The sequence below is a fragment of the Colletotrichum higginsianum genome, chromosome 1 (assembly GCF_001672515.1).
Source record: "Colletotrichum higginsianum IMI 349063 chromosome 1, whole genome shotgun sequence".
Classification (NCBI taxonomy): domain Eukaryota; kingdom Fungi; phylum Ascomycota; class Sordariomycetes; order Glomerellales; family Glomerellaceae; genus Colletotrichum; species Colletotrichum higginsianum.
Genome location: NC_030954.1, coordinates 5,612,151 through 5,636,003, shown reverse-complemented (window position 1 = coordinate 5,636,003; position 23,853 = coordinate 5,612,151). Strand labels below are relative to the sequence as shown.

The 23,853-nt window shown below is 50.8% G+C and overlaps 8 protein-coding genes across 8 annotated transcripts; 5 read left to right on the top strand and 3 right to left on the bottom strand.

Annotated features, from left to right (window-relative positions):
- Nucleotides 1-716: 716 nt before the first annotated feature.
- On the bottom strand, nt 717-2,268 carry CH63R_01672 (Fungal specific transcription factor domain-containing protein; the record flags this gene model as incomplete). The annotated part of the gene is made up of 4 exons (XM_018296647.1): nt 717-1,086; nt 1,157-1,398; nt 1,469-1,894; nt 1,948-2,268. 4 exons carry the CDS (start codon nt 2,266-2,268, stop codon nt 717-719), a joined length of 1,359 nt encoding a protein of 452 aa, XP_018165009.1.
- A 1,420-nt stretch (nt 2,269-3,688) lies between these two features.
- CH63R_01671 (Aldehyde reductase ii) lies at nt 3,689-4,951 on the top strand (the record flags this gene model as incomplete). The annotated part of the gene is made up of 3 exons (XM_018296646.1): nt 3,689-3,956; nt 4,021-4,572; nt 4,629-4,951. 3 exons carry the CDS (start codon nt 3,689-3,691, stop codon nt 4,949-4,951), a joined length of 1,143 nt encoding a protein of 380 aa, XP_018165008.1.
- A 1,002-nt stretch (nt 4,952-5,953) lies between these two features.
- On the top strand, nt 5,954-8,118 carry CH63R_01670 (Peptidase s41 family protein; the record flags this gene model as incomplete). The annotated part of the gene is made up of 9 exons (XM_018296645.1): nt 5,954-6,044; nt 6,099-6,148; nt 6,206-6,340; nt 6,403-6,523; nt 6,581-6,653; nt 6,724-6,844; nt 6,905-7,159; nt 7,230-7,419; nt 7,469-8,118. The coding sequence occupies 9 exons, from the start codon at nt 5,954-5,956 to the stop codon at nt 8,116-8,118; spliced, it is 1,686 nt and encodes a 561-aa protein (XP_018165007.1).
- Nucleotides 8,119-8,448: 330 nt separating this feature from the next.
- CH63R_01669 (putative Extracellular dioxygenase) lies at nt 8,449-9,697 on the bottom strand (the record flags this gene model as incomplete). The annotated part of the gene is made up of 2 exons (XM_018296644.1): nt 8,449-9,248; nt 9,328-9,697. 2 exons carry the CDS (start codon nt 9,695-9,697, stop codon nt 8,449-8,451), a joined length of 1,170 nt encoding a protein of 389 aa, XP_018165006.1.
- A 7,977-nt stretch (nt 9,698-17,674) lies between these two features.
- On the top strand, nt 17,675-18,433 carry CH63R_01668 (Aflatoxin biosynthesis ketoreductase nor-1; the record flags this gene model as incomplete). Its single annotated transcript, XM_018296643.1, has 1 exon — nt 17,675-18,433. The coding sequence occupies one exon, from the start codon at nt 17,675-17,677 to the stop codon at nt 18,431-18,433; it is 759 nt and encodes a 252-aa protein (XP_018165005.1).
- Nucleotides 18,434-19,491: 1,058 nt separating this feature from the next.
- On the top strand, nt 19,492-20,454 carry CH63R_01667 (Zinc-binding dehydrogenase; the record flags this gene model as incomplete). The annotated part of the gene is made up of 1 exon (XM_018296642.1): nt 19,492-20,454. One exon carries the CDS (start codon nt 19,492-19,494, stop codon nt 20,452-20,454), a length of 963 nt encoding a protein of 320 aa, XP_018165004.1.
- A 597-nt stretch (nt 20,455-21,051) lies between these two features.
- Nucleotides 21,052-21,624, top strand: CH63R_01666 (uncharacterized protein; the record flags this gene model as incomplete). Its single annotated transcript, XM_018296641.1, has 1 exon — nt 21,052-21,624. The coding sequence occupies one exon, from the start codon at nt 21,052-21,054 to the stop codon at nt 21,622-21,624; it is 573 nt and encodes a 190-aa protein (XP_018165003.1).
- Nucleotides 21,625-22,354: 730 nt separating this feature from the next.
- CH63R_01665 (NAD dependent epimerase/dehydratase) lies at nt 22,355-23,576 on the bottom strand (the record flags this gene model as incomplete). Its single annotated transcript, XM_018296640.1, has 4 exons — nt 22,355-22,950; nt 23,013-23,184; nt 23,248-23,496; nt 23,556-23,576. The coding sequence occupies 4 exons, from the start codon at nt 23,574-23,576 to the stop codon at nt 22,355-22,357; spliced, it is 1,038 nt and encodes a 345-aa protein (XP_018165002.1).
- Nucleotides 23,577-23,853: the final 277 nt, after the last annotated feature.

Genomic DNA, 23,853 nt, shown 5'->3' with positions numbered 1-23,853 from the left:
TCTATCAAGATCTCATGACATCAGATGCCTCTGCTGCCTAGAACGAACAGCCCGGCACCAAGACGCAATCGTTTTCGCTTCGGGCTTAAGCTAAAATTAAAATCTCCGGTCCCCCGATCTGTGCTACGAACCTATGGATGAACGAGCCGGGATAATGACAACCAGAGTTGAATCTCGGCCCGAGATTCTCGGGGCGGGATCCACGGCGATCGCCCACTGCTACGGTCTACATGGCGGTCATGCTTCTGAACGCCTATAGGTTTCGGGGCTATCGGGGACCGAAAGCGCTATCCTTGCGAGCTTTCCGTCGGAGATAGGCGGGGCTCTTGGTCTGAGTCTGGCCCTAACTCCGGGGGACTATGTCTATTATGTCTCCAATATTGACCGAGGCTTTGCGTGTATCGGGGTACAGCTCACGCCAAACTTGTGAACATGTTCAGACTAATACATCTCATTGAGATTATTCCCGGATATCGGCAATTGTAGATCCCTGCATCATGTAAGTCGTGTAATTATGTTGTCTCGTATGCGGCGCAAAGCAGCAAGCCCAGAAGAGTTGCAAGCATTATACACCACAGAAATGCTTTTCAGAGAACCTCATTACTGTAAAAGGCTTATTTTTCACAACATATATCTTGAAAGTCACAGAGAACGAGCCCTGCCTCGATTGCTATGGCTGTTAAGCTAGTTTTGACATTGATGACGAAAGTGAAGATTCAGAAGAAGCCCATGACATCCTGGCTACCGAGCATCATCTCAATATCTTGGTTGGACAAATCAGAAATCTGTCGGTAGCTCTCTGGGTTGGGAAGCCCATTTGCTGCAAAGTACTGGTTGAGGCCAAAGATAGATAGTGATGGAGCAGGAGTCCATTGCGGGGCGGTCCTTGTCTCCATGTGCTTTTGGGCGATTCTGTTCAGATCTTCGCACATCTGATAGAACTCTCGAGCAGATGGCGATAGATGAGCTCCCCTTTCGAGACTAGAAACAAAGTTCTTGAGCCGCTGTGCGTCATCATCGTCTTGTGTCTCAATTATGTTGCAGAAGATCACAATGACCGGGATGAATGGAGTTTGCAACACTCTCCTGTTGGTTGGTATACCACATCATCAATACCGAGCACGGTACTTAGCAATGGATGTTGGCTACTACGTACCAGTGCAGATAGACATTCATGATGTGCCGGTCGTCATTAATCATGGGAACACACTCATGGTGAGAATCGAAAGCCCGCCGTGCGTTCTCCAAACAGTCGGTGGAAAATGAGGGTGTCGACGCATGGATGGTCTTTGCCCTACAGATCAACGTCGCCGTGGTGTAATACATGACCTTCCGCGATACTGTAAGAACATCTTCAAGCCTAGACAACGGCGTCGTTGTCGAGTTCATAGAGTTGATCTGTGGTTATAAATCTATGTTCAGCCTGCCAGGAAACTCGGATACCAGAGACAAAAAGGGGGTGGCTTACTCCACTGAATGGCTCGATGGGTTGCAAATCTACAAGGAGCTGGTCGGCGCGACTGACAAGCTCATCTTGCGAAAGCGACTGTGCAGCTCGACTGTATAGTAGTTCATAAAGCTTGCCATGTATCAAGGCATTGGCCACCCAGAAGGGAACCATCTTGTCCCATAGCGGCGGCAGAGAGAGTGAGCCTATGTCCTTGGACAGGTTAATATCGCAGTCTCGGATGAGGGAAGCCCTGCCCACGCGCAAGGCAAGTGTTTTCTCTAAAGCGAAAACGTGCCAGAAGAGAAGCGCTTTTACGTCGCGAGTTTTGTCCGCACCCATGGTGAGGCTCTCGTCGTGAAAACCCGCAGCAACGCAAAGTTGTGCCGCGAAGCAGATCAATCTCCAAGCCAGCCAAGGTTTTGCCATTTCAATGGCATGTGCAGCCTTCGTCTCGTCAGGTTTCATGCTCCAAAAACTAGATCGGGCAACAGCCATACCCCAAGGATCAGAGCCTGGACATTCTCTACTCGGGCTGACAGTCCCGCCCCAAGAGACGTGACCGCCGCTGCGAGAGCATTTCTGCAGAGGGCGCCCCAAGAAAGGTACTGTTTTTGAAGGTGGACGTTATCGACGGGGCAGAAGTATTCTGTGAATAAATAGTACAAGCCCGAGTTTACAATGATGAAATCAGTGGTGGAGTAATCGTCAACGGAGAAGTAGACGTTGCGGCACAGATCGACGAATGCCGCACTGGAGAGGAAGCAGCGCAGCACGAAAAAGCTGCTGGGGGGGCTATCTGAGAACCATGTTAGAAACATGATGCAACAGCCCGATGAAGGGTCTCAACAGGAGATACCGTTTAACTGCCTCAACACACTGATGACAGCGGACGTTGGCGGTAAGGGCATGCTCCGATACGTAGCAGCCGTATGAGCCACTTGCTTTCCATGCTCTCCTCCTATACGACTGGGGCCGGCGGCTACAAGAGAAGAAGCTCCGTCGTTGGCGTAGCAAGAAGTTCCCAAGCTGATGGCCGCAGACTCTATAAGGCTTCTTGTGGCTGCCATTTGGGACTTCAAAGAAGAGGAGCCTTCGACTGCCGGAACTACATCTGTCTCCTCAAAGATTGTTGCAGCTGGAGCCGCATTTTCGGGCAACTTGACACTTTCAGTCGTCGATTGCCCTGGAGTGGCTTGCGAACAAGAGCATTGCCGTAGGTTCTGCTGACTGAGAAGCAGTGACTCAATATTTGCTAGGCGCCTGTCAAGGAGATCAATCTTCTCTTCACTGGCGCGGTTGTCAGCTTGACCACTTATATCTCGGGGGAGCTCTCGACATTCTAGTTCATACTATTGCAACGAGACGTGTACCCTCTGGCGAGGAACCTTTGGCTTCTGTCCTGCTCCTGTGAAGGTGCATTCCTGCTCAGCTTGTCGGCAGTTGAAGCAAGGGACGCTTTTGTCGCATTTGACCTATCAGTTTGCATCGATCAACATTTGGCACAACTAGAAGCATCCATTGGATTGATTACGAATGCATCGTGAACTTTCCCATGGGTATGGGTACTCTGCAATTTTACTTACCTTGCGCAGCCTGCACAAATCGCACTGTATTATTTATCGTGGTTAGCCAGATGTCTTACGGCATACATGCATCAAACCATGGATCCGCTTACCGCCGTAGCCCTTGACGATTCCATCGATGGTATCGTATCGGCCGTAGGTAAATTGGATTGTCGTGAATGGTTTGTCTACGCGAAGTGAAGATGGTGCAGAAATCTCGGACTCCTCGGTCGCCAGCTGTTTTGGTTCCTGGGAGAGCGTCAACACGAAACTTTTATATCGGTCTCCGAGGGGCCCGAGCAGGGGTGTGATGCTAAAATGTCCGTTTCCGCTTGCTGTGTACACGCAGTTCCTCGCTCAGGGAAAACAACGCGGAGTGATCCATGCGACAACTGCGGCGTTACCGATTCGGGGTGGGACTCGGAGTCTTATTCGTTCAACTTACGGTCACATCGGCCAAGAGTTCCGTGTTCATGGCGCATCGTGTTCGCAACGTAGAGAGATCTAGTTTTTTCCGATGTCCGTCTCCGACATAGAGCGCAACGTAATGAGGTCTCAAAGCTGCCCACGAGCGAAGCCAATATCCCGCTTGTTTAAATCAAAAGTGTAGCACTGGAACCTGTGATCCAGTGTTGACGAGAGACCATTGCGGTTTCGTCTCAACTCTTTTTCCGCGATGTCATCTACCGCCAAAATCCGCTTGTCAACGGCAGCACTGCCGGCCGGCAGTCTGATAGTAGTCACGGGCGCCAGTGGTTCAATGGGAGTGTACATCTGCGACCAGCTTCTTCAACTGAACTATCGAGTGCGTGGCATTTCTCGCGATGCAAAGCGTACAACTTGGCTTGGAGACCTGCTCCTTGAGAGACATGGAGCAGGAAAGTTCGAACTAGCTGAAGTCCCAGATTTCACCGCTGAAGGGGCGTTCGACAAGGTTCTTGAGGGTATCCTATATTGCTGTCTGTCTTTCAAGGTTTCGGAGGGTCGACTGACACCATTTCTCTCCAGGTGCCCATGGCGTGGTTCACACCGCTGTTGACAATAGTCTCGATCTGAACCCGGACAACATTATCCCAAAGATGCAAGCAGCTACGCTTGGCATAGCCAAAGCCGCCGCCAAAACACCAACTTGCAGGCGGTTTATCTATACATCGTCGTCCAGCGCCGTAGCTGAGCCGGCACCTGGTGTGATACGAGAGCTCACAGTGGATTCTTACAACGAAAAAACAGTGAGGGCAGCCTATTCGTCCGATCTTCGACAGGATCTAGTCGGAGGGCACACGGTATACGCAGCGGGCAAGGTCAAGACGGAGCAAGCTCTATGGGATTGGTACCGTGGCGAAGCTCCTAAGCTCGTGATAAACACAGGTCAGTGGACAGCCAACAGTGTTCCCGTACGCCCATCCGTAATGCCTGACCATGTGGTCTCAGTCATCCCAAGTCCTTGCTATGGCGGCATCTTAGATCCCAACCATCAGAAGTTCTCAGCTGCGAACGGTATGCTGAAAATGCTTTGGGAGGGGAACGATAGCGAGGAAATCGTCAAAATGTTTGAAGCGCGTAAGTCGGCCCCGCACCAACGAAAGGCGTGTGACCCGGTGGTAACCTGCATACAGAATGGTTCTGCGATGTCCAAGATGTTTCGGCACTCCATGTGGGTGCCCTGCTTCTACCAGACATTGCATCTGAGAGACTCTTTGCTTATGGTGGGAAATACACGGTGAACAACCTCCTGGCCGCGTTCAAGGCATTGCAGCCTGACCGGAAGTTTCCCAACCTTGTTAAGGATATCCAGCCGGATCTGAGCACGGTTCCGAATGGAAGATCAGCAGACATCCTCAAGTCGTTGGGCTTGCCGGGCTGGAAAAGCTTGGAAGACTGCCTCCGTCCGTTGGTGTCACAGTTTGCTGGATCAACTAAACGCCAGACACTCTATTGAGGCTTGGCGCATTTCGGACTTTTTGTCTTTGACTGGGTGGGAAATTAGTTGCTTGATGCGTTCAATGCAAGCGCATGTTGCTCACCGGCACAACTGTGAAGGTTCACCCAGCGCAATGCACAACACTCAACCGGCAAGGAACAGTTCTAGTCGCCACCTTCTTTCGTCGACCTGAAGGGGGTGTGTACTTCCGTCATCAATAGGATTGGAGAGGAAGTTTTTGGTGTAGTACAGACAGTTATTCTGTATACTTTCTGTCCTATTCCGTTTAACCCTGAGCGACAGTCTTACGTATTTCATTTGTGACTGATAGCGAATTTCCGGCCAAAGACAACTTGTGGATTCCGTATCCTTGGCGCACCACGAGGCCTTCGGCAGCCCCCCGCACCTATCAACGCGGCGCAAAGTCTTTGCTAGCGCGATGCCGAGCTGCAAAAGAGCCGAACGTCTGCGGGTTGCCTTGGTATTGGCCTGGGAATGGCATGGTTCGCCGCTCAACCAACCGGCAGGGTAGCATTCGGTTTCCAACGGACGGAGTTGAGACTTATCTCGACAAAGCTTGGCTGTCTTGGCTCGCCTAGCCGAGTTTCTTACCTCCTTCCAGATCCATACTGGACCGGAGCCTCTAGACTCATCCGAGCGCGGGGTAGTAACGCTGACAGAGTCGTGATTGATTCCTGCACAAGTCAGCAAGTTGGAAAACGGGGCTATCAAGGGGCATCAGCGGCTCTGGATCCGACATTTGGTTGACACCGTTGTCTGCCAAGAGTCTCGTTTCCTGCCTTTCTGGGACAGGTGCCATTTCATGATGTCACGCACAGAAGGAATGAGAGTATTAAAGGACGTTGATTATGTCCTCCTCAATTTTGCCCCTCCGGATGATTTAGCCTCGAGCCATAGAGACTGCCACGTTTTCTAAAGGTTTGAGCCAAAAAAGAGAGAGTCTCAATTATTCTCACGAAGATTGACCTCAGACCTCTCCTTGTCTCTGATCTGCCCAATATGCGCTTCAACTCGGTAACTGGCGTCGTGGCTTTGGCTGCTGCTGCTGCCCATGCCCGGGAGCTTCCAAAGGATGAGGCTCGTGCCGCAGGTAGGGAGACCGAGGTCATCTAAAGAGGTCAGGCGACTTGCTAATACACAATAGAGCTCTATGACTCTGGTGTGATTCACGATAGGCTCATGTCCATGAAGATTGTGAGCGGCCATTTGAGAGTGCCTCTAGATCGTTCGTTAGGCTAACCTTTTATAAAGGCACACTGGGAAGCCGAAGAAGCTGTTGGCCTCATGAACTCGTCTCAATGGCCCAGACTTGGTTACACCAAGTGCGTCGACGGATACGCCGAGGCGATCCCAGACAGTCCTCTGCACAAGTTCAGATGCAAGAACGTACGTTTTTCTGGTACTTTATAGCCTCTTTTGTGCATTTCTGACATGAAACGGGGTGACAGATGGATCTCTATGACTTCATCAACCATGCAACTCTGGGTTCCCCGAACACGGACTACCGTGGAAAAAGCGGAAGCTCGTCTTGGGGTTGGACTGACCCTGATTCTGGGCGAGAGTTTATAGGTAGGTCGACTGCGTATCTGACTATGCCAATCCACCATGTCTAACTCAAATCAATAGTCAGCGGCATGTTTGATGGTTGCGCCTTCATCGAGATCCTTCCAGAGGGCAAGATGTTCAACCTTGGGTTCCTGTAAGACCAATCGCATGTTCTAGATTATCATTGATGGTGCTGCTTTGGTTCGCAGCTAATCTCTCACCAGGCCTACCTACTCCCCTGTTGGCGACAGGGCCTACTGGCACGAGATTCGGGCGTATCACCATTACATGTTGATTGGATCTGAACTCGAGGGCCACGGAATCCAGATCTTTGACATGAAGAAAGTGAGTCTGGATTCGTTCTCTGTGTTGTTCACTATCAACGTCTTCTAACCACTCTATCAGCTTCTGGATATCGACCCGACAGAGGCGCCGATCCTCTTCACAAACGAGAACGACCTCACTGGTCACTTCAGCGAGTCTCTCCCGCTGGGCCGCAGCCACAACGTTGTCGTCAACGAGGAGGCCAAGTACGCCGTGGCCGTTGGCGTCCAGCCCCGCAACCAGGGCTGCATGGGCGGTCTGCACTTCTTCAGTCTCGAGGATCCTAGCAACCCTGTGTTCTTGGGCTGCGATGGGCAGGATGGTTACGTCCACGATGTGAGTCTTCATATCTGAATGATGGTGCTTCTGTCCCCTCGAATTTTGCGTGTTGACCATGCTGCTTCAGGCCCAATGCCTCATCTACAGAGGCCCTGATGCCAAGTACAACGGTCGCGACATTTGCTACGGTTACAACGAGGACACCTTGACGATTTACGATGTTTCCGACAAGAAGAACTCCAAAATCATCTCCCGCACGAGTTACGAGGGTGCCACCTTCACTCACCAGGGCTGGGTCAACGACCTGAACTGGCAAGGTAAAGTTGCTGAGAGCATCACAAGGAACTTTCACTGACATTCTGACAGAATGGCTTTTCATGGATGACGAGTACGACGAAGATGATCTTGCCGGTCCTGCTGCTGATGGCTACCCCGTGACTTACATCTGGGATATCCGGTCTCTGGAGAACCCCCGTCAGACGGGAATCTTCAAGGGAAGCGTCAAGGGCATCGACCACAACCAATACGTCGTCGGTGACCTGCTTTTCCAGTCCAACTATGGTGCCGGCGTCCGTGTGTGGGACATCTCATCAGTGCCTGAGGACCCCACGGGCAACTCAGTGTGCGAGATTGCCTACTTCGACATCTATCCTGAGGATGACTCTCTTCCGGGAGGTGGCGCCATCCAGTTCTCTGGATCATGGTCTTCGTACGCGTACTTCAAGTCGGGTTTCATCTTCGTCAACACCATTGAGCGCGGTGGCTACCTTGTCAAAATGACAAAGAGAGAGGCTTGCAAGCCCAAGAGCTGCAACGCGGACAACTGCCTGCGTGCTCTGAGGGCGACCAGTGTTCCGGGCCGTCTGGAAGAGAGCCAAGAGTTCTGCGGCGAGTTCACAAAGACATTCGTCGCGGATGTGGCGGTTGTTCCCGCGTATGCCGCCGAGGCGTGTCCGACCAACGTCATCTCGAGGGTCAGCTCGGCCTGCTCTTGCTTGCCGACTCCCACTGCGTAGATGGGCGACAAAATGATGGATCTGCGTCTTGACGGAGTCTTCCACGTCTTCTTTACGATGTACAGAGTTCACGCAGAGTTAACGGTACATAGACTTGGCTTTACCAGCGGGGAGACCGATTACCAGCAGAGAGAATTGGTTTTGAATTGTGAGGTATACAGCAACTAAATAAAAACTCCAGTTCCACATGCTATTTCTAAGAGACGGAAAAGATGCCAAGAGAAAGCCTCAAGGTGCAGAGATGCAGAGCAACGCTTATGCATGTTCGGGTGTCGGTCGGTTGGTCGATCGATCAATCAAATTGTACAGACAGTTGAGTGAAAGAGGCGCTTAGCAAGAAGAGGCAGCCTCGGTGGAAGCGGCACTGGAGGCGGCGGCGCTGGAAGAGGAGGCGCCGGAAGGAGGAGAGCCGCCGGGAGCAGTGCCGTTGGGGGGAGCGCCGCCGGCACCACCGCCGGCACCACCGCCGGAGGCGGAGTTGGCAACACCGCCCTCAGCGTAGTGGAAAGCGGCGGGGGTGACCGAGTTGGACAGGGTGGTGTTGATGCCGAAGGCCATCCAGGCGAAGAGACCGTCGGTGATGCTGTCGCCGAGCAGGGTGTACTCCATGACCGGGTCAACGCCGTCGGTGGCGGCCTCCTCGCTCAGGATGCTGTCATCCGCGTTGGTGGTTACCTCCTGGGTGTTGGTGTTGTAGGGGGCAAAGGCCTCGACGGCAGAGATGAGGTCCTGGTCGAAGAAGGTCTGGCCGACGTGGCTGGAGGAGATGACGTTGCCGAGGGTGCTGTTGGCGTAGAGAGTCGCGTTGGCGTGGACCATCAAGTGGATGTGGGTGGCGCGGGAGGTGTAGTGGCCGGGGAAGATGGACTCGAACTGGGCGACGCCGTCCTCGTCGGTGGGCTGGATGCCGCGGAGCCAGGTGTTGTCGATGTTGGACTCGTCGGAGGAGTCGCCGTTGCCAGAGGCGACAATGCCGCTGTAGACACCGGTGGAGTTGCAGTGCCACATCTCGAGGTAGACGTTGGGGACGGGCTCGCAGGTCTCGACGTCGATGACCTGGTAGTCGAGGACGATGTCGACACCCTCCTGCTCCTCAATGATGTTGCGGCGGACATACTCGCCAGAGACGTCTGTGAAGGAGTGTTGTTAGTCATCATCACGCAGAGAGACGATGGCGTGATCGACTGAAGATGTCCGTCAATGACTTACAGTACGGTCCCTGGGTGACCTCGGGCGTCAAGACGCAGGAGTTGTTGCCAGAGAACAGGGTAGTGGCGTCGGTGTTCAGGGTGTAGCCGAGGTCGGTCTGGTTGTGGCTGGTGGCAAGGACGGAGGCGGCATCGCGCTTCTTGATGTTGCGCTTCTGGCGGGCCTGCTCGACCTGGGCGGCGCGGCGGGCAACGTTCCGGGCTGTGACGCCACGGGCCGCGAGCTTGTCGGCGCAGTGGCCGAGACTGGCGCGCTTCACGGTGCTCAAGAAAGCACGGCGCTCGGCAATCTCCTCGGTAAGGTCGTGGCCGGGGTGGGCGACGGCGGCGGAGAGGAGGGCAAAGCCGGAGGCGACGGAGGAGAAACGCATATCGGCGGTTTCTTGTTGGTTGCTAACTGTGGTGAAGGGACGAAAGTTGGTAGAGAAAATCTTGCTTGGACGATCTGTTTGATGCGCACAAAAAATGGTGTTCTGGAAGCGAAAGTAAGAGAGGTGTGTTAGTTGAAGAGTGAATGTAAGGCTGGTGAAGAGCTTCTTTTTCGGTTCTTGGGGGCTTCAACCACGAGCTATTATACTCGATGGAAACACTCTTGACTTCTCGTTACGGAGACGGGCATCCCCCACGACCCGTGCCAGCATCATGGGGAGGGCGGGGTGGTTCGCCGCATGAGTTGAACTGTACAGACGAATCCGTCATCGTCATCATCACACGCCCCGTTTGTTGACTCGGGAGACGTGGACGGTGGCTCCGGGAGGCTTTCGGTTACGTGGGCTGCGGAAACAGATTAAGCGTAGAGCAGCCATCCTTACTCCGGAGATAATCAATGCCAACATCTTCTTTGGTGGGGAAGCTGGAGCCGCGGTGCCACCACCGGTAGGTGGGAGGGATGGGGACTACGACATCCTCGCCCCCCTGAGTATCTAGCCCCTTACTCTCTTTGGCGCAAAGGCCATCGTCAAGAACGACTAGATCCGGGACCTGGGTAGGCAAGGGATGCCATGTTCCTCGTGTGTGGCCATTGACGGCTCGAGCATATCAAATCAGCCCCGGACGCAGACTCCACATACTCTAATGTTTTTCCCCCCCCTTACAGTATCCCCCTATCCCGGAACTTCACCTCGACAAGCCAATTGCGCCGTCGTGGGTCCAACTAAGCATTCCGGCCGGACGTGGCCCTACGCGCAAGCTCTTTCCCCCCCCCCCCCCCCCCCCCCCCCGAAATGTGGGACCGGCGCCGCCGTTTAAGCCTCCTTTTTCTTCGGGAAGCCCTCCCACATTCCGTATCATTTCTTCACTTTGCATCAGCCCGCCATCAAGGCGCGTTCCCTAGTCCAAGTCCCAGGAGACCAACCATGTTCGAAACGTTGATTATAGCTGGTGCTGTAAAAATAGACTTCAAAGGGGCTTGCCGTCTAGGTCTCTCCCTCCCGTGGCCTAGGTTTCCCTACACCATCAGCTCACCAGCTAGCTCGTGGGGTTATAACCATGGTTGACCAATCAACACTGTTACAAATGCAATACTCAGCCTTTAAGAGGTTTCTTTGGAGCAACTACGCGCGTCAATCAACGTGGTTTGCCATCGAGCCGAGGTTCCCTTTAGTCGTTGACGACGCTCAGATTCGCGATGGGTTCCAAGTGGCTCAGTCCGGATTGCGGGGGGGTACGACGGGTCAAAGGTCTGGGCAAGCCAGCAATCTAAAGTGACTGACTCTTGATCACACTCGACCATTTCGTGCTGCTAGGTTCTTGCGTCTTGGCTCATCTGGTTAAGGGTAAGAAAATTGCACCACAGGTATGTCTTGGTTGCTGTTACCGTTGCCAGCGTTGTATGTGTCCACCCGGCCAGACTTCTTTTCTTCCTTTATGGGCATGGGACGAGTCAAACGACAAGTAATCAAGATACATAGTGGTTCGTTTCGTCCAATGTCTCTGGAAATCAAGCATGTTAGTCTTCAAAACATGACACCTGGTCAAATAAGCCTATTCACTCGGATGCACACACTTGAGACGGGGACGGAAGAGGTCCGCAAGTAGACTGCTACCTGTCTGCCTGGCTACAGACCTTATAGCGGCACCCTAAACAAAGGTGTTGGCCAGGACACCCAGTGTCCTTGCTGCTGATGTTAACTAACTGTTTCTGGTTCGTTCGAAGTTCATTCCATCTGATTTATGAATTCAGAGACATACATCCCCTGTCCGTGATCTTGCATCCTGTCATCAGATTCCAAATCCTCCTGCCTTGTGTCGACAGCAAGTGAGATGGACCATATTCGTCAGTCTCACACGTAATTCAACAGATGCCGATTGGCTGCCTATGATCAAAGTAGCAAGCATTCTCGGGTGCAAGGCGGGAGACGGACATATTATGGATGGACCCCTCCACGCTCACTTCCTTAGCTGGTTACCACTCCCAAGCCTGTGACGCGCAATCGCGATCCCTAATTCCCCGCGTGTGTTACAGAAAACGGCCATTTTTATTTTTATTTTTTTGATCGCTGGCTATCGCTCCATGACAGATCCACGTCCCAAAAATCTACACTCAGAGAACCGTGACGCGGTATTCCGTTCCGACTGGATAGAAATCATGCAACGTGTGCGGCTCTTGAGCCCGGTAGTTGCCGATGACTTCATATTCACCAAAGCCGCATGGTATGATTCAGCCAAGATCTTGCTTTGGAATCGGGAACCAACCGATAGGATACAGGAACTTGACCACCCCTAAAGTATCTTCTCAGCATTTGTTGGTTGCACAGCCCCAGAAGATTTGCCTCTCACCGGTCGTGCACACCCACGACCTAGCATTTTCGGGATTTAAAGTGGTAAATACAGGGATGCAAAGCCACCGCGACCGACGGAAATCCGGAATGTGGGATGAGCACGTCCCAAGTCCTGAGCCACATCGCCGTGGGCCATGGGTGGGCAGTGTCGGTTTCCAACCAACCCTACACTATCGTTGACGCGTCACCCTACCAAAGACTGCTTTCTTGTTCTTCCAGCAACCGCCATGCCAGCCTGACGAGAATTTGTACAATAGGGCGACGAAAATCGAGGAGTCCATGCTATAAACATGCCTGTCACGCGGACAGGATCGTGTGCTGGTGGTCGTGTACCAAGTTTTCACGCTGATGCTAAATCACTCGAGTTCGTCGAAAAGCAGAGTTTGCTTTCGTGTTCCGAGTAGCACCGCAGATGGAATGCTGATATCTCGGGTTCCACTTCCAAAAGAACTCTTGTAATGGCGACATCACGACTTTCACAGGCAAGGGGGGTTCGAAGACTTTGCCTACTCACCCTAAGCGGTCACGTAGAGGATCCATGGACAATGAAAAGACTGGGAAGATTTCAAAAAGCAGTAGCCGCATCATTGTGATGTCGAGTGATTACCTCGAGAAGCAAGAAGATTTACGGGAGAAATTTATCCTCAAGCACCCGCCAAACTAGAGGCATGCATGTTTAGAATAATTATACATGTTCATGAGCTTGAAACCCCATTTCCAGTGTGGAAAAATCGACAGGAAGACGGCGGGCGAGAACTTGAACACCTAATCTGCCGGTGATCACTACTTTGATCTAGGTGCGTAAGGCCAAACGCGCTAACCTTGCAACAAGGCAGATGATATAGTCGTGATCATATTCAGATGCAGAGTGCCCGCCTGCAGTGTCACTTTTGCAGGCTGTCGCGTCTGCCGAAACCATGAGAGAACCTTCGAAAACATAGCACTTGATGAATAAGCTTTTGTGCAGGAGCACTGAGTCATCACACGCGTGGCTGTTCAGGAGATTTGAATGCGAAAGAAAAACAAGATACAAAGACGGCTGCATGTCCAAGAGATTAGCCTTTAGAATAATGAATCGACTTGGGCAGGTGAAAAATTTCATTGCTCGACTTGTTTCCAAGATAAATCTTTCGGTATAAAGGTTCAGGTCTTAAATAATGATAATCATGACTCAGTTAATGTGACTTGACTTAGTTCAATGCGACACCAGCTGTGAGTCTACATTGCTATCGTCCTCTGGTGGCCATTCGAGCTGGTCTTGGCCCAGCAGTAAGACCCAAGCGTCAAGCTAAAACTTTTACCTCACTACCTGTTGTCCCAAAGCTCTGAAGGATCTCCTACCTTCTCAAGGAGAGCAGTGGACGCTACCGTTGTTCTCAATGCAGCGCCAGTTGTTGGGACACCTCTGCAGGATGACCTAGTTACCAGAGCCGTCGCATACAACAAGGAAGACGCTGGGTCTGAAACTTCCGTCAGAAAAACCTTACTCCGGAGTTTGTTCCGGAGCTTTATCCACATGGCACACTCACCTGCCCCGGTATCGACCAGGAGTGCTGCACTGCTAAGCCTCGGCGACGGCCGAGAGGAGCGTGACGAGGGCAACGGCGGAGAAGCGCATTTTCACTAGAACAACAGTCAGAATCAGCCAAAAGAACTTTGAAGTCTTCCAAAAGGCATACCTTTTGTTGCTTTGGTGAAGGAGTCAAGGACTTGCGGTTTGCAGTGAAGAGGTGAAGGCCAAAAAGTCTCTAGCAGGAGAAGCATCAGGCTTTGATAATTGAGCCATCTCATCGGCGGCTGGAGACATGTACCTGACCCATGAAGCGGCCGAGTTGGATTGGGTTAGGACTTCATCGCGATGTTCCCGCTCCTATAGCAGCCCTTTGTCGCCCTTGTTGTCGTCATGATTTGCCAGAGAAGCTCAAGCTTCTAGGCTGTATTGCAACATCGCCTGCAAGGTCTTTTGGGTTCTCACAGCCGCGATTGATATTTATGCCGGATTGAATGTTTCTCCAAATTGTGTTCACAATATTCAATCCTTTTGCCCCTACCGTAGACGGTGCAATTCTCGCCCTACATAATCTTGTCGTCCTATTCGGCGGCGCGAGGAAACAAGCTCGAGGGGTTAGCTGCAGATCTGACAGCTCGAGGCTGATTAGGCGCCAGTAGGAGTTGGTCCATCACTCAATTAGAGTGGGACTGTGATGGGATAGTAGCTTGCTCGAGCTTCATGAATCACTGACGGAAAGATTGTCTCGGGCTTCAATTAGGCACGTGTATGCAACCAATTGGATTTGTGACCTGTCATGAATGTGACATCTCACGAAACCGGATCGAGACCGAGGACTATAAAGTGAATATGCAAGCGCTTGAGGTTGCGAAATACATAAAGTAGAAAGTAGTTCTGGAGAAAGCTGTCTACACATTCGTTACAACATCCACACCGAAGCTCTATAACAATAGAATCCGGTAACGCTACATCTCCCTCAAACCCCCACTATTCTGAATTCTGCCATTTCGAATCAATCCTTCATAATGTCTATTACGAATACGACCATGAAATCCCCGACAAACAACCGGGCAACGCCTGCAGAGAGATGCAAATGTCCTGAACACAATTGCCTGACGCTTACCACCAACAAGAGCTGCTTTTGCACCGAATGTATCGATGCGGGCCACGCTTCCACATTATAAACACCAAAGCATCGGTTAGCAGGTTCTTCTCGTTCGGAAACAGAGAAATGGACAGAAACATGCCAGTTTCTATTCTCAATCTGCTCCTCGTACAGATCCAATAAGAAGTTCTAGCGAACTCTGCGAGCATGCGCGGAGGAACCTAGGGCAATCAGTGGTCATCTACTGAGACAAACGAGCTATCGGTACCATTAGTATAGTAGAATGAGATACTCTTATCAATCAGCCTCTGTTCACAAGAAGACTAAAATACTGCCACACATAACGATAATTCAACTACAGTGCCTTTACATGAACAGGTGGAAATTAAACACAGAGATTGACTAAACTGTTCCGGAACAATAGAAGCCTAATATTGATCCTCATTCAATCAGCGAAGATCGGCTTAATTATCTGAATAGCAGATAGACAAACATATAGTTTAACAGAATAGGACCGCAGGTTTCAAACACTACAATGACTACGCCTGAAGCTTGCTTTGGTTTATATTGATAGGTGCCCTTAGGTTTCGAGTTCCCTATTCTACGTCTACTATGTTCTGGGGCAGTTTGCATACTTTGTGACCACTGTTATGTCTGAAGATTTTACATTTAGTCCTCTAGTCACTAGTGAGAACTTGATGTGAATGCACAATTGTGATGAGCTTCAATTGCCTTACTTTGAGACACTGTTTACTATGGTTCGGCGGCTTTGTGGAAGGCACATGAGATGGCAGGAAAGACTCTCCACTGCTTTCTTGCCACGGAAGATCTCAGAGGAACGAGAACCATTCTAGAAATGTGGTTTGCTAAGGGTTAGTGCAGTGACACAGGTTGAAGTTCCTCGTTGTTGGGTGCCGGAGGTGGACACCGTACCGGCCCCACTTTCGGCCCCAAGACTGACCTGGGGAGGCGAGGGAGAGAAATTTGGCCTCCACTCTATGGTATGTCAGTTGCCGAAGAATCTTACCAGATTTTGTAGAAAGGGATCACGCTTGCATCATCTCGAAAGCCTTCTCTTGGACGAATTGCTGCCTCCTGCTGCGGCTTGTGCATTTTCATGGTATAGGCTACTGCAAAACACGTATCCTTGTCGCCAGCCCTCACCGTCCTGGTAAGTCAAACTACCCCCATTTCGGCACCCCCCCCATCTCGGCACCCCCAGCCCCACCAAGCTACACCAAAACCTACTACTTTCTAGCACCCTTATAACTATAAACCTACTTATTATATTTAATATAAAATTATATATTTAAGTAAATAGTATGTAATATAGTATCTTTAAAAAGTAAATATGCTATTATTTCTATCTACTATATACTAATTATACTATAAATACTAATGTTAGTATCTACTAGTATTTTACTAGTAAACCTTAACATTTTTTAAAACATCTTTTATAATTTAAAGAAATTATATTAAAATATAAAAACTACTTATTATAGTATATTTCTATATAATTAGTATTATAATATAGAGCAATATAGTATACTACTATTAATAAGCTTAAAATAAAGAAGTTAGTTTTCTACTTATATTAATTTAGTAAGGAAAATTTATAAATAGCTATAAAAAAGCTATTAAGTAAGTAATATTAAATTAAACCTTATATAACTATAGTAGTACTCTATAAATACTTATAGTAGTTATTATATACTATTTAGCTTTAAATTTAAGTTATAAAGCTTATAAAAAGAAATATAGTATATTACTAGTAAAATACTACTTTTACTTTCTAACTACTAGTATATAGTAAGTATTAGCTAAACATATATAAAAATAGTAAATTTTAGTATATATAGTACTTAATTACTATAAATAATTTTAGTATAATTCTTAGTCTTAAAAGTAGGGTTATATAGTATGTATAGAAAGTAGTAGGTTTTAGTGTAGCTTGGTGGGGCTGGGGGTGCCGAGATGGGGGGGGTGCCGAAATGGGGGTAGTTTGACTTAGTCCATATTTCCTGTGACGATGTGCTGACTGTCTGCCGTCTTGCCTCTACTTTGTTTTAGAACCCATGCCTTGTGAGAAACTCAGGGGGTTGTCAAAATTTCGTTCTTTATTACGGAGTTTTTCTGGTAGTCACTGACAGTCTACTTTGCATGTACTTCGCTCGTACATCAGTAGTGCCCCAAGAGCAAGCCAGGCCTCCATGTTCACACTCAGTAGTATGTGGTTTATTTGGAATTTGAGAATGCGTCCGACTGGGCGTTGGGATTGATAACAAACCAGTCACCCTTAATCTGCGACGACTTACGCAAAATCCATTCGCTTTCTTGTGAAACTGTCTGGGAACGAAGCTGGCTGTGGCGATGAAGAGTAATCAGAAAATGTTGCAACTCGGAGCTAAGCGGCGACAAACCTTATCTGCCGTATTCGCTTTACTGCCTGCTAGGGCCGAAAATCTGCAATTATATTGCCGTTGGATTCGGCGAAACTGTCCCAAATTTCCAGCTGAAAGATCTGTCATTGCCTCATGGCAACCTGGCAAGGCCCCGATCAGCCAAGAAATTGTGGAATGTGCCGGGTGTCCCGAGGTTGCAGCATTACTAACCCTCATGGAGGGTCGCGGCATCCCGTTGCCCAAGTCTGGCCGTATCAGTCAGTGAATCATCTGTTTAGACAGTGGGCAAGAGAGAGGTCCGCGAATGTATCGAGTCTGGGATGTCACATTGCGGGTAGAAGTGCGCCATATGGAGAGATGTTTGATTTCCAATCAACGGTGATTACAGATTAATCTAATCTTCGTTCAGCTTCTCTTAATCAAGATGATTGGTGTATAAAATCCGGAAAACAACAGGAAGTCCTGAGGTAAAATCACACTCGAACACTGATTCCTAAGGCCAGTCAACACAACACTACAGACCGAAAACAAATTCGTAAAATAAAATAAAAATGAGCTCCCCTTCAACCTATCTTATCACTGGTGCGAACCGTGGCATCGGCCGCGGCTTCGTCCAGCGTATCCTCCAGAAGCCCTCAACCACTGTCATCGCTGCCGTTCGCGACCCTTCACACCCAACCTCCAAGGCCCTCGCCGATCTGCCCAAGGGACCTGACACCAAGCTCATCATCGTCAAGCTGGACTCCGCCGTGGAGACGGACGCTACCGATGCCGTAGCTCAGCTTCGCGAGCAGGGCATCGACTCTTTGGACCTGGTGATTGCCAACGCAGGCATCGCCCAGGGCGGCACAAGCGTGCGCAACACCTCAATCGCCAACACGCAGAAACATTTCAACGTCAACGTAATCGGCCCATTGACTCTTTTCCAAGCCACGGCCGATCTTCTCAAGGCCACCAAGACTGGCAGCCCCAAGTTCGTTGCCATCTCAACAATTGTTGGCTCCATTGGCTCGCAGGAGGTCTTGTCCAACTTTCCAGAGACGTCGAGTCCTTACGGGGCCTCCAAGGCAGCCTTGAACTGGTTCATTCGTCTGCTGTCCTTCGAGGAGCCCTGGTTGACCAGTTGGGTCTTCCACCCGGGTGTTGTGGAGACAGACCTCAGCTCGGGCGGTGGTGTGGACCTCAAGGCGTTGGGTGCCATCTCTGTAGAGACCAGCGTGGCGGACATGGTGAAGACTACTTGGAGCATCGATCCCAAGGACCTTAGTGGAACTTTTCGCAACCATGATGGCACCATCATTCCCTGGTAGAGCACAGTTATGGTTAGGCTTTGCAAAGTGCAGTAAGACACATTGCAGCAGGACTTAGACACTGAAGAATTACAAGATTTCCGAACTGAAGTTTAGATAAAATTCACGTCCGAAAGGCATAGCTCATTTGGAAAAAAGTATGAGTGACCAATCGCAAGCTTGTGCCGGTAATCACCTCCATACATACACAGCCCTGGGCGATCCTCTTCCGCAAAGATTGTAACTTTACTACGTCTTTGAAAAGATGGAGCAGCCCAAAATCGCAATGACATCAATTCTCATCTACACGGCAGCTCAGGCCGTGTGGGCTGCATGTATTTGTACAACAAGAATATCAAGCGTTTGCAAAAGATTCCCACTGTGTCGGAATCATTGACTTCTCTTAAGAATGACAATCTTGGGGTGGAATGCGCCTCGGAAATGTGTCCAAACTGACCCCCGTGTATTCGGAGAAAGTTCGGCACAATTCAAGGCACAGAATGGAGTTATTTTTGTGGAAGTAGACTTTGATGAGGCGGCCAAGCACATCAGTCATCGGAGCAATTACTGCGGCGCTGACCGTCCGAATCTAGCTTAAAGCCAATATCTTACTGAACCAAAGACCGAGCGTTTTTTTAGTTCCCGATCTTAGAAACCGAATCCGACCATTCTTTCGGACGCGGAGTGACTTGTTGGTGGTTACAAAGCTTGTAATATAATCGTGAAAACCCGGACAGAGCAGCGGCCGACGGGCAGTCTCGTCGGACACGGAGTTGGCATTAATACTCATTGCTTACCAACAGTCTTGATTCTAAGCACACAGCATCTTGTTGTTTCAGCTTTGTTCAACTTCAAGCCGGGGTTTGCAAATTTCATGTTTCGCGAGATAAGACTCGCGGGTTTGGCAATGGGAACTGCCCAAGTATAAAGCTTGAAAGACTGCGAAGAGAGAAGGACTTGGTTCTTCTCGCCATCACTCAGTCCGTTCTCTTTTTCTGCCAAAATTGCTTCAAGATCCACCGAACCCACATCAAACCACTCTCATGACTAAAAGTGTGGGCTTTTGCCGTTTCACCAAAATGTATTCCCTCACCGTTTACAAAGGCAGCGCCGACGGCTCCATCAAGAGAGACGTCACGAAGAAGCCAGAACTGAAAGGCGACGAGGTCCTTGTGAAGGTCACGGCTTCCGGTCTTTGCGGCACCGACGCTCATTACCGTTCCCAGGACATGGTCCTCGGGCACGAAGGCGTCGGTGTTGTGGAAGCCACAGGCCCCGGGGTTCGCCAGCTCAAGACGGGCGATCGCGTGGGCTGGGGCTACGAGCACGATAGCTGTGGCCTCTGCGAGTTGTGCCAATCTGGGCGCGAGACCTTCTGCGCAAGCCGTAGCATGTACGGGTTCGCCGACCTTGACCAGGGTTCCTTCGCTACCGGCGCCGTCTGGAAGGAACCCTTCCTCTTCAAAATCCCGGATGGCCTCACCGACGTGGACGCCGCACCGCTCATGTGTGCCGGAGCGACCGTTTTCAGTGCCCTCACCACGCTCGAGGATGCTCCTGTTGCCCGTGTCGGCGTCATCGGGATTGGCGGCCTGGGCCACCTTGCCATCCAGTTCGCTGCCAAGCTGGGCTGCGACGTCGCCGTCTTCAGCGGCACCGATTCCAAACGGTCCGAGGCCATGAAGCTCGGGGCCAGAAGCTTTTACGCCACAAAGGACAGCAAAGGGCTCGATATCGGCAGCAAGAAGCTCGATATCCTGCTTGTCACATCGAGCATGCCCCCTGACTGGCATCTTTACATCCCACTTTTGAGCCCGGGCGCCACGATTTTCCCCCTCACCATTTCTATGGGTGACTTCAGTATCCCCTACCAGGCCCTGATCTCGATGGGCCTCCGCGTGCAAGGCGCCATGGTGGCGTCCCGCGTCGTACAGAAGCAAATGCTAGAGTTCGCTGCCCGAAACAATGTAAAGCCTGTGGTCGAAACGTTTTCCATGTCTAGGGGGGGTATTACAGAAGCTTTTGAGAAGTTGGCCAACTGACAAATGCGTTACAGGGGGGTCTTGATTCCCAAGAACTGATGTAGAGATGCGTCCCCCTGGCCTGAATCACAGTTCATCCCACCTTGTTAGTCCGTGATCCGTACTAGGTTTGGATCTGAACACTGTCAGCACAGGAATAAGAAGAATATCGCAATGTTGTTGCTCTGGTGTCGTGACGCCATAGACTAGCTTAGTGTGGCTGCCGAGCTGAACTTTTTTTTCACAGAAGTCATGAGTGCTTCACCTCTTATGTGTCCTGGAGGCAACCACAGCGTGATTCCACTCTTGTTGACTGTTCATGTTAGTGTGAAATAGTGAGACAGTCTCTCGGTAGTCTAACTCTTCTCCAACAAAGCGCTCAGCAAGGTCCAGTGTGATTGCTTGAACGCCAAACCCAACGGAAGGTTTCAAATTCTAAGCTATATATGGTCGGCAGCAGACAAGGCCGGCCCAATTAGCATTGGCCCTTGAGTCAGGGGTGGTTTATCCTCGGCCCTTTCTGCAAGTGCTGATTAATCTACCTACAGCCGGCCGCAATTATACGGGCTTTTTCTCGAACGTCCACTTTTCAGACTGACCAATCCTCCCGTCGATATCATGCCTTTCTTGGAATCCAACAAGACGCTGGCGAGTGTTTTGTTCTGGACTGGTTTGGTCTGGGGCTTTAAGCTTCTTCAGGCTGCGATCGGAGGGAATGAGCAGGCCGTGGCAACCGCAAACAAGATCTTCGGCGAGATCGCTCCAATGACACCCAAACGCATCGTTCTCAACGGCATCCACGCCAGGATCAAATTCCGAAACATGGGGTATATCGAGTCCGACCACCCTGGGTATGATCCCGAGGGGGGGATCACAATCCGAAATAAAATGTCCCATGTATGCGCGGCCAGGGGGACGCCCTTGGAAACGTACCTGCGGCCTGACGGAGCTGAAGAATACATTCGACAGAGACTCGGACAGGGCTATCGCATGATCGAGCTCGGACTCGAGGGCGTGGGAAAGCCAGAAGACTTGTCGAATTTGCGTCAGTTGGTGGACAAAATGATCAGAAGTAGCGTGTGCTTGGGCGATGGACCACGATGGCAATACAACCGGTTGGAGAAGGTTGTGGACTCGTGGCTGAATACATTGAGCACGGAAGCTCGAACCTGGCCGGAGGGAACGCCGTAGGGTATTTATGCTGTCGATTCGACTAGTCCTTGGACCTGAGTGGGGGTTTGGTTGGTGGTGGAATGAATCACATTCGTTGAGGAATAGCCGTAAATGCTGCTTCATACGTGCTGGGCGGCGTGTGACTTGTCATCTGGGAGCCCAGCCACCACCGATTTTGCCTCGGGATTCGCCAATCACGGCATGGAACATCTTCACAGAACTGTCTGCCAAGGTTCAAAGGAGTCATGAGTGCCGACCATCCAAAAGGCTTGCGAACGCCCCTTCAAGACACCGTCATAGAGCCGAGCCGCACTACGGTCAGTAACACAAGTACACCCAGCCTCCACAAATCAAGTGCGGGCTGCCATATCAGTTACTGAAGCATTGCCGAGGGACGTGGCCAAGTCGGTCTCTCATGAGGTCGCATAGGTACACAATGTAGAAAGAATTACTGAAGTATCATGTGGTGGATGGGACGTTTACTGATGACGGTGGAAACATTGCGCCGTCTCGGCACACACTGCGGCCGAGAATGATGTAGGAATGAGGACCGAGCGCCCCCAGAAATTGCTCCAAGTTGAACGGCGAGGCATGATGCATTTCGTGTCACGGTTCCAGGGCGGCAAGTTGACGTCATGAGGAAGTAGAGAGACAAACGAGAACGGCTATTTGATCCCGAACGTGGGCTAGCACTGGACAATGGCGATAAAATCGACTGCAGTCCTGCCGGCCCAGGACAGGGCTCGGTCTACAAACGTGACTCTTCGGCTTCCAGTAGCTCGAGGTAGTGCTTGACCACGCTCTTCACCTGTTCCTCGAAGCCTTTAAACTTCCAGCCAAAGACCTCCTCCGTGTCTGATGCATCCAAGCGGATGGGCCTCGTAGGGATGAACCCGTTCGATGGCAGAAGGCCGTCAGACACTTCCTTCTTGAAAAGCTGCGCAGCGACAGATTTGACGCTATTCCATTCGGTTCCCTGTAGCCCACCCGAAGAACAGATGAAGTTCCGGTTGCCTGGGATGTCAGGTCGAAGAGCGTCTATGTGCGCCTTTGCAACATCGTCGACATGAACGGAAACGCCGAGCACTGGCGACGGGGTATTGATTCCCAGCAACGGGGCCATGATGTTGTTGTTCGTGCCGCTTGCGACCGCTTCCTTGGTTGCATTCAGCTCGTTCTTCCCAATAACTATGCTCGGCATGATATTGATGACATCGAACGAGGGCTTTTTCTCCGCAACGAACCGCTCGGTTGCCTTGAGTGCTAGCGCTTTCGATGCGCCATAAGCCTGGAACGGTGATTCGAACTCGCTATCGGGGCCCGGGGGGTCGTAGGTGTCTCGAGCTGCCACGAAGTCTCGTATTAGTTGCAATAGATTATGTATCTATTGGTCTTAGACAGCATACCGGTAAATGTCGTGGAAACATCATGCGACATCACATACTCCCATGAGAGAAGAGCTGCGATCGATGATGTAATAACTACTCGTTTAATCGACGATACCTTCTCAGCCGACTCCAGAACCCTCAGTGTCGCCATGATGGCTGGATCGATCAAATCACGTCTAAGGTCATCGCTCTATATACGAAGCCTAGTTAGTTCTTCATGGACAAGATGTGCAACAGCCGCATTGCCACTTACAAAAACAGGCAACGGGGAGGCAACGTGGACCACTCCACTTGCTCCATCGAGAGCCCCGTCAAATGCTCCCGGGACCAGTAGATCGGGAATGACAGATATCTCCAACTGCTCCAGGTGGGGTTGGACAGACTTGGCGTTCTTGATATGTTCAGCTTGTTCGGCTTTCCGTATGATAGCGCGAACAGAATGCCCTCGGGCGAGAGCCTCCGCAAGCACGCGAAAGCCCACATGGCCAGAGACGCCAGTGATCTGCGGGCCATCAGTAACAGTCACATAACGTCGTCTGCACAAGGGTTAGCGTAACTTACGACAAGGAGTTGCTGCGACATATTCTAAGTTGGTGCAAGTGGTCAACGGATCTTGGTTGTTTCCCTTGCTTGGCACAACTGTCCGACGGCGACGGTGATCTGATATATCTCGACACATCCAAGCCGGAAAGGCGGAAGAACGCCTTGGTCGATCGTTGAGAAAGATCCGCTAAACTCAATAAGCCAGTATCAGTAATCAAAACCGCAATCAGTAACCGGATTTGTCAGACTCTGCCTCGTGCTTTGGCAAACTACACAAATCGCAGCTCGGGCAACGTACGTGGCACCCAACTAGAGA